Source organism: Xiphias gladius, chromosome 21, assembly GCF_016859285.1.
Source record: "Xiphias gladius isolate SHS-SW01 ecotype Sanya breed wild chromosome 21, ASM1685928v1, whole genome shotgun sequence".
Classification (NCBI taxonomy): domain Eukaryota; kingdom Metazoa; phylum Chordata; class Actinopteri; order Istiophoriformes; family Xiphiidae; genus Xiphias; species Xiphias gladius.
In genome coordinates this window covers 29,446,043-29,455,997 of record NC_053420.1, presented here as the reverse complement: position 1 = coordinate 29,455,997, position 9,955 = coordinate 29,446,043, and the positions used below count along the sequence as shown (strand labels likewise).

At 42.5% G+C, this 9,955-nt stretch overlaps 1 protein-coding gene across 3 annotated transcripts in view; it reads left to right on the top strand.

Moving 5' to 3' along the window:
* The first annotated feature begins 3,744 nt into the window (after positions 1-3,744).
* iqsec1b (IQ motif and Sec7 domain ArfGEF 1b) overlaps positions 3,745-9,955 on the top strand; it is a 207,579-nt gene continuing 201,368 nt past the window's right edge. For all 3 annotated transcript variants that reach the window (XM_040159455.1, XM_040159454.1, XM_040159459.1), the window contains exon 1: positions 3,745-4,173. In XM_040159455.1, the coding sequence (XP_040015389.1) occupies positions 3,893-4,173 (281 nt within the window). In that variant the 5' untranslated portion in view covers positions 3,745-3,892. The remainder of the gene's footprint in view (positions 4,174-9,955) is intronic.

Here is a 9,955-nt window from a genome sequence, read left to right as displayed (position 1 = left end):
GTGTGAGAGAACCAATCCAGCAGCTACGGCATGTGAGTGTCAAGGATAATGACAGGCTCACACGTGGTCTGCCTCTCTGCTTGTTTCTTCCCATGAGAATACATCCCACTGTGCAAAAAAAAAGTGCAGAAACCTGGTTTTAGTTTTAAGTCATTAACAGCAACTTAGAGAGAGAGAACAGCAGAATTACAGCATCTCTCTCTGCATAAAATAGAAAACTACTGGGAGTGTCCTCTCAGTCATAGGCTATTTTCTTTATGCTATAGTCAATTCGGGACCACCTAATCTACATTAACATTAAGACAAAGCAATCCAATGTATATGTCATGTCCCGGGATGTAGTGGCAGTGTGTTTCTTCACTTCGAATCATAGGATTCCTAGGTTATATCTGCTTTTCTCTGCCGCTTTGCAAGGAGGAAAAGATGAATGGTCATCTCCACAGACTGTGCTGCAGATAGTTTGTGATGTACCATGATGTAAGGTATATACAATCTATAAAATATGTGGGTTACAATGTGAGAGACATCTCAGAACAATCACAGGTCATCCGCACATATCAAAGAAAAGCTCCGTTGACAGAGTAGATTGTGTGGTGTACAAAAATGATTTCGCGTATTGAAGATAGAAGATGAAGCTGCTACATTTCACACATGATGAGATGTATGGAGGCACAGTGCAGAGCCTTAGGTGTGTGGGATGTCCTAATGGCCCATGGGAAAATGATGACCATGTAGTTGCAGTGTTCCCAGTTTGAATCTGGCTGGAGATTTTGTTGCATGTAATCCCACCACTGTGTCCATTCACACTTTCTGTCACCTTGTCCCTGTCTACTGACAAAATAGAAACACACATAAGAAGTATGGTTTCATCCTTTGCTTTGGTCCAAAGACATTTTTGCAGTTGTAAAACCAGACACCCTCGAAGGTCATGTAAGTCATTCCATTCACTCCTAGCGAGCCGCAACCTTCTCCAATTGAATTTATTTGACAGGCTTTATTAGTTAAAATTGGTGCATGTTCATTCATTTATTTGTGATTTTATTTTCTATTTGTTTTTGTTTAACAATTCTAACAATCACAGAAAATCTATTTTAAAAAATAACTTAACGCTAACAGGAAATCCTGTGTTTAGTGACCTCCAATAATTCAAATTCACAACTGGCTGCAGTGACAATGAAGTGTACTCGGGGTGTGGTCAGTACACTCTGACATCACTGGTGGGTGCAGGGCCAGCTCTAGCCATTTTGGTGCTCTGGGCAAGATTAGGATTGGGTCAAATGGGTTTATACATTTTATAGACTAAATGACCAATATTTTTGAAGCTGCATCCAATGATTATTGTTGTCACTGATTTATCTGTAGATAGTTTTTACCATAAATCACTTTTTTAAAATTAAGTGCTCTCTGACCCAAGTCTGACAAGGTTAGAATCATATTTAGGATGTTGTCCAGTGCAGTCTGTTCTGTTACAGCCACAACATTAAAACCAGTTACCAGTTACTAGTCTTAATGTTGTGGCTGATCGGTGTATGACTGGTCTTTAGTGTTCTTAAATGGGAATGCTGTGACAAGGGACTCGCTGAGGTCCACACTGGCGCAGAGTATGCAACAGCACCCAGGCTCAAAATTACCAACCAAAGGTCAGGTGTGAGGGGTATTAGCAGAGACAGACAGTTACGAATAAGCACGGATGGCTTCTACATATACATATGATCAGTTGTAGGCTTTAGAATCAGTGATCCTCTGGGATGAGAAAGGGGCTTTATATGAAACGAAGGCCATGGTTTTGGTTTCTATGCTCCGCAGTTACACTATGAACATGTTGTGCGCACTTTAGCCCCGTGAGCCTCCGACACACAAGGTTTCCCCATCCATTCTCTCCGAGCATGGAAAGGGATGATGGTTCAGTCATTTGAAAATATCTTAATAATTTTATAGATTCCGATTTTTTTTTGTTCCCTCGCTCTAATACTCCCTGTAGTACTCCCTCTGGCAGAGTTTTTCAAAAGTAATATTCTAATGCTGATGCCAGCTTAATGTGCAGGCTGCAGGTTTAAGAAAGTCTAACATAGCATTAAACTGTGGTTCAACTGTGCACACTTAATAGAAAGTTTTGTGGTTAAGGTAGTAGAAAAAGTAAAAGTACTAAACTGCCTCAAAGGTTGAAGAAAATCTGAAAAAAAAAGAACCGTGTACTTCCTAGTATGAAGAATTCTGATCTGGATAGTGGGCAACTGATATGGGGCTCTATACTGCCTTGGGCCCCAAAAGCCCCAAATTCACTGTTTCACATGTGGTTTGTGGCGATTTCATTAGCTATAATTTTGGTTCAGAATCCGGGAATATGCACGCCTACTATAACTACTACTATGTACAATATTTACTAACAAGAAAAGGGCTTTAACTTCCTACCTGATCTTGAGGGACCTGTCTTGAAAAGAAGGTTCTAGTTTAAAATCTTAACCTTGATTATATCAGCCTGTATTAAAGGTGCACTAATTCATATTTTTGTATTAACACGGGGTCATAGTGAAAACCCCACAGTGTATAATCACCCGACTCAGTTCCATAGAGCTGTTGGGAAATTTTCCACGCCTCGTTTCCCTGCAGGCAGCTGTTTTCAGACAAAAAGCTCTGACACACTCACTGTACACTGCCTGTCCGGCACCAAATGGCAGACAGACACAGTTAGCGACTAGCTGGTGAACATAGTGGAGCATTTAGCTGCCACAAGCCACAAAAACAAAAAAAACAAAAACAAAACTCCCATTTATCAGATGGACAGAGACATGACTTCAAATGAATGCAAATTTATTCCATCTTCGATGAATGCGTAAATAGGCATCCATTTTATGGGGAGGTAATATGCCAGTATATATAAATAAGTACTATAAATCTTGTTCTGCTGCCTCCAGGTGGGCAAAAAAGACATTGTGCTTACATATTCCTCCATTCATTTGTGTTTAACCACACGGCAACAATGTCATGTCATATATCCGCATATGACTACATTTCATGAAGAGAAGGACAAAAGCAGTGGTTAGTTGGGGCCCACCATCTAATTTTTGCCCGGGGCCCCTCCGGCGAGGTTCACCAAGCCATGCTTGAGGGACTCTTTACATCACCATCAGATACAACAAAATCAGGGGTTGCAGGGGTTACAAAACTAGTTCAAGTCTTGAAAAGCATTTTATTCAGAACAGGTTTTTGTCTTCTTATAATTATCAACAATCTCTTCTCTCTCTCTCTCTTTTTTTTTTTTTGTTACTTGGTCGAACAGGCTACCTCCGGGCTACCGGGAAAATCAAGTCGCCCTTTGCATGGTGGTGGAGGGGTGTGGGAGCGGCAGCTTTCACATGAGTAAAACGCCGAGCGCTGAATGAAGGGCCACTGGCGCCCAGCTAGCCTGAGCGTACACCTGTCTTTTGGCGCAAAGGAAACTCGACCTACCTGTTGAGTAGATGTACGTGCAATGCACAAACTCGCTGTGTGTGTGTTGTTGTTGTTTATTTATTGTTTTTCTTTTCTGGTTTTTCCCAGAACACCCGAACCTAGAGTGAGACGGCTGGACGCGTCGTCGGAGCGCTGAAACCTCCAGCCCCGAAAGAGTTAAACGGTTTTCCTGTGCGCGGAGCGGCTGGCAGGAGGTTACTTGGGCTGTCGCGGTGCAGAAGCTCGTGGACGCCGCGGCGGCGTACGGCAGCGCACGGCAGCGCGACAGACCCGCACAACTTCACAGCGAAGCCGCCACTACTACGCGACCGAAACCAGCCATGTCGGAGCGAGGGGGGCTCTCTGGATTCGACAGCGCTCGGTGTCACTACTTCTAAGCGTGTGTGTGAGTGAGAGAGAGGGAGGAGGCTGCTTCTCTGCTCGTGTGGATACTGCCTTCATGGACGGGCACCGGGGCTTTTACGAGATGGAGAGCCCGACAGAGAACCCCAGCAAGGCGGCGGAGTACCTGACGGAGCTGAACAAGATCATCGAGACCCAGCAGGGGTTGCTGGAGAAGCAGAGGGTCCGGATTGAAGAGCTGGAGCTCCAGCTGACGGATCTTTGTAAGGAGAACGCCTGTCTGAAAGAGCAGCACCAGCGGCACCTGGCCACCTGCAGACTCCAGCAGGGGAACCACTCCACCCTGGGAGCCATCAAGGAGAACGCCATGCAGGAAAAGTAAGTTGGCTCTCCGTTTGTGCTACACGGCTGGACCGAAAAGGGCCCTGCCAAAGTTTCTATCCCTCCCTTGTGCCACCAGCTTGTTTGGTCCGTGGCTGGAGAGCGGCTTGCGTTGATCCTCCCCGTCAGGTGGACCCACGCAACCAGACCAAATGCCCACTTCTCCGTCACTTTGTCATGGGTCCGCTTTTTCAGTGATCATTTGTAAATTGTCCGGGGTTGTTTCAGGCGCACACACAGGCTGCGCACGCTTTCCACGCGCACTGCGCATTTTGATCCCGTTGGGCGCACTGTACAGTGCATGTAACACCGTGAACATGATACCCTGGAAGGCACGACCCGTATCACACCACCGTGGCCGAAGTGGGTGTGACTTTTATTTCCCTTATGACAGGAGTGTGTCTGTCGTGGCGTTGTCAGAAAACAAGTTTACGCATCTTTGGTCCTGCGCTTGATTGAGTTCCACCTCAGAGTTTGTCTGGGGATATTGGCAGGAAATAACGATGCGATGCACAGCCAGTGTGTGCAGCAGAGTTGACTTTGGCTGATTTTCCTCACAACCGTGGAGGACTTTTTTAAATTATAGACGACGTAGTTGGCCTGGAGAGCTGCCCAGTGCTATTATCAGAGTAACCGACAAATGTCCCATCAAGGCTCTCAGAACATGTAGGGTGATTTGAATAATAAGGCATGGCTACGGAGCGGTATCCGTTCAGATCGTGGATATTTTAGTTTGAAAAGTGCATTTTGTAATTCATTTAAGGAGCTTTATAAAGCTTCTGAGCCCCATGGGTTGCCCATTGTGCTATTCTGTAGCCTGATTATTTATTCACAAGTCCAGGCTACAGGCTGCTTCTAAGAAGCTTTATACTTTCTTAGGTCACCACTTGCCACTGTACATGCACTGCCTCGCTAAGTTCTGATAAACATACTGCCTGTTTCTGAGCGTTGTAAATTACTGTGAAATTATTTGATTTTCTTAAAAGGTTGGCTGGACACATCATTTCAGAGCCATCGTGCAATGTAGGGGTGGGCCCATATAGATAAGATCACATGATGTGTATCTTGGTATGTGTAATGTTATATCAAGATATTTGTTAGCCCTGAACCAGGATTGTAGCACAAGTCAATTAATTAAACATACTCCGGTTCCAGCTTCTTTAATGAGAGGATGTGCTGCTTTTCACTGTTTTATATTAATGTCAGTTGAATCTCTTTGGATTTAGACTGTTGTATAAATGAAATTCTGATGGGCATTTTCTAGTAGTTTCTGACATTTTATAGACTAAACGCAACAACCTCAAGTGTAGCCCCAGTCCCAATAAATATCAATAGCTAGCCCTGAACTGAGACCGTGTACTAATGATCAGAATCCTGCATGGTTGATTGATCTGCTCAGATTGATCTGCTCATAAAATGCGTTATGGGAATAGTCTTGAAAGTATGGACCCACTGGATGGTAGGAAATCTACCAGCTATAAAAAAAAATGATGTCAGATGGCAGCAAACTAACAAAAAAACCTGAGTTATTGTGAAAAAAGGTCTTTTCCATTAAAGTCAATACAAACCTTGTAAAATTAAAGATGGCATCCGCCACTCCGCTACTGAGCAGTCAGGCGGTGAGGAAGACATCGTGTTTGAACAAATCATGTTTTTTGTTACTTTACTGTTGCTTAACATTGTGTTTTTTCCCAGCTTTTAGGTCGCTGAAAGGATTTCATACTACCCAATGAGTTTGTATTTTCAAATGACAAATTTGATGAATGGATGTTTGACTGAAATGTCTGAGTTCTAGGAGATGTCCATGCAGGACCCAGATACATGGTACACGGTCCTGGATCAGAGCTAGATAGTGACATATACTGGGAGAAGGGCTGCATTTAAGAATTCTTTTCATTACAGAATAATCTGTTGATTTTTTTTTTGATTCATTGATTGGTCTATAAGATACCTATTAAAATTTCCCAGAATCCAAGAGGATTTCTTCAAATTGCGGATTTTTTCTGACTAACATGGAAAGATTATAAGTTTATAATGATACAAACAGAGAAGCAGGTAATATTTGATAAATGACATTAACACTTAATCCATTATCAAAATTGCAGGCAATTAATTTTCTGTCAATCAACTGTTACAGTTCTAATTTTGATCATTTTGATTTTGATAACCAGGCAGAAATGGCTTTACATTGAATTAAATACCTTAAAGGTGTGCTCCAATGATTTAGTACTGCGCTTCCACATAGCTGGGGGAGACAGACTGAAGAAAGAATGTACAAAATTGAAGCAGCAGAAGCCGAGATATCCTGCCTTTTAGGCTCTAGTATGGATCAGGCTCCAAAATGCTGGATCCTACATTTCCCATAAGTTAACTGGATAGCATCTTAATTAGTCCATTCTAGCTTCTTGAATTGTGAATTCTTACAAACCCCACTGCTAAAGTTTGTAATGCATACTTCCTGTTAAGCCGAGATAACCCTGATGACATCCCGGTGACGTCACCGAGATTATTTTTTTCAAACTCTGGAAAACTCCCCCCGGAGACATTACACAAGTTACTATTTTCGCAGGCGGAGTGGTACTGTTCATGATGAGTAAACTGAACGTTATATGTAAAATCAGTGGAGTCACCTTTAAAAATAAAAGTACAGTGGGTATAGAAAAGAATCACCCCCTTTCAAAACATTTTACATTCTGTTGCTCCACAGCCTGAAAAGAAGACACACAAAAAACAGAATTCTTCTAGCTTTATTTACTCAATGCAACTGACACCATCCAAGTGAAAGAAAAAAAAATAGCAACGGTTCTGAAAAATAATCAAAAATAAGAAAAGCTTCAGAGACCTGATCTGATAAAGAACCCCCCCCCCCCCCAGTGCCCTCTACAATTCAATCAGGTGTAACTAATCAGTTTCTGGATCACACACTAAGGTAACTGACTTCCACCTGTGATCAGATGCAATGAGATTGTGATTAGTTCACAATAAAAGCAACTATTTCTAGAGCATTCCGGTGCTTGGTACTGCAACTGCAAGCAAGCAGTTTATTATGGGTAGCAAAGCACTTTCAGAAGAGTGCAGATATAAAGTTGTAGAAAAACACAAGTCAGGAGATGGGTACAAAATCATTTCAACAGCTCCGACTTAAACCCTATTGAGAATCCGTGGAATGCCTTTTAAGATTGAAGTCCACCAGCAGTCACCATCCGATCCGACTGAGCTTGAACACTTCCGTAAGGAAGAGGGGGTAAATATCGCTCAGGCTAGGCGTGCAACGTTGGTTGAGAAGTATCCAAACAGACTCCAGGCTGTGATTAAACAAAAGATGGTTCCAAAAGTGTTTGATTCTTTATCACATCAAGCTGTCTTTTGGAACTGTTAGCATTTTTGTCTTTCACTTGGATGTTTTAAGTTGTATTGAGTCAATAAAGCTGGAAGAATTCTTTCTTTTTTTTTCATTTCAGGCTGCGAAGCAAAATGTGAATGTTTTGAGGATTCTCTGTGTATTACTTTATCACAAGAAGAAATAAAAACCCTGTAATACTGCAGTACCTAGTACTGCAATAAAACTGTCCTGCTCATTGATTTGCAACATTGCCTGCAGTGGTCCAATATAACCAGAGATATTAGAGGGATAAACAGTGATGTTTGACAAATTTTCAGTATATCATCTAACTGATAGTTTCCTTCAGTCCCTCCATCCTCCTGCTTCTAGCCTCTCGGGGTATCAAATTGCATTTTAGGCAATGAATGATTAGCTCCACAGTCTAACTGATATTTTGATGATCCCAGCACAAGTTCAGATGCCATCAGTTACGCTGCTGTTTCCGCTGAAAATACCGCCTTCACAAAAAGAACTTTGGCTTCGGGAAAGCTGCATCTACAGCAATAACCTGGTTCTGTTTATTTGTGCCGAGTGCAATACTGTAAGGCCTTTTTAACCTATGACATCATTATCATATTTGCTCACTCATCATTTGTCCGGGGCTATAAATAGTTATCAGGGCAGGGCAGAGGATGGGTGCTAGTCTCTCAGGATTTTCCAGCCTAGTCAGGCCTTTTAACACCTGAGTGGAAAAAGCACAGATTTTTGATTGCTCCTCACATATGGGTAAAAATCAGGCAAATAGTTTTAGTTAAAAGGACTTGCTCTGCTCACACACAACCGAGGGAGTCCTGTCCCCTGTGTTCAGTCAGCAGTTGGGCCACGTCAGCTGTTCTTTTTGTGCTGACCGCTGTCAGCACACAGTCCTGGCCTTGACTGGAGGGCCAATGGGGGAGCTCTGTTCCTCCCAGCCCCTCTGACACACATGTAGACTCACACAAACACACGCACACACAAACACACATGCACGCACACACACACGCACACACACACACACACACACACACACACACACACACACACACACACGAGTGTAATGTTATGCAATAAAGGTCATCCTGTTACTCCAGGTAGTCAGGGAAGTGAGAGAAGGCTGCTCAGAGATTTAAGTAGATTTCAGACTGGTATTTCTCTTTTGATAGAGTGGGAACCTGTTATTTCCACCAAAGTCCACTTTATGGGCTAATCCACTGTTGTAGGGCCTCTGTGTTCTGTTTACTTTGTGCTTTATTTGGCTCTTAAAGTTCACAACTCACACAAACTCACGCAGCTCTTATCAAGGTCAGACTGTATGTATGTTGGTAGATCCACGGCCCTGAACAATGCAGTATAGAGATTCCTTTGGCAGTTTGGTTTGCAAACATTTGCATCATTAGTGTGTGAGGGTTTATTTAGCAGCATGAAGTAACAATTGAAAAACGAACATGGATTGAAGAAGTTTGGCATCGGTGAAATGACATGGCAAAATCCTATGTATGTAGGAATTGCTGGATTAACAGGTTAGGTGGCCAAGGGCAAAAAGTTGCTGTTGGGCCCCTGTTGGATTCCTGTTAACCCCCCCCCCCCCCCCCCAGCTGTGTATGTGCCTTCTTGCCTTCAATTTCCCTTTAAGTACAGAGCCCACAGCAGACTACACATGGCAGCTTCATTATATGCCCTGACACTCAGAAACCGAGTACTTCAGTAGTGCAGTACTGGAATAATACTACCTGACACCAGTTTTTCTGCATGTCTTTAAGGCTGTGTGTAACCGAATAAAATTTTTATTTAGGAGAATTTGGGAGCACAATATAAATGAAGATTATTACAGTTTCAGGACTAGTTTTTAACACAGGGCCCATGTATAAAAGAGGGCTGCAGCACTAATGCGGTACTTCATTATGATATTGTTCTTTAGTGGTGCAGATAAATTCCATCAAGAATTTACAATTAATTAAATTAAAACTATCACACAAAAAAAAAAAAAATTAAAAAAAAAACAAACACTTTTCAGATAGTGAATTTGAGACTTTTTGGGCCCTTGTGGGTTAGGCCCCAAGGGAAGTTGCCCCTCATCCTCTGTTGGTAGTCCAGCCTTGTATGTAGGTAGTAGCTTTGCAGTAAGGTGGGGAAATGTACGACACAAATCTTTGGTCAGGCTGAAGCATTTGGAATCATTTTCAATCCAGATGCCTTTCAGCTAGCCTGAAGATCAGAATTCCTATCTTGTTTCACTTCATTGTTTCAGCCTGACATTGTGCTCATGTTTGTGCACATATTTCTTGTTGGGAATGGTTATCTTGTTTTGTTTGTGCTCTAACCAGTAGGTAGAAAGCAACATATCGGTCCTGTTGGTGTCATTTTCATTGGACACTGACGCATGGAAACTTAAAGTTTTTCACAATGATCAAAGAAATA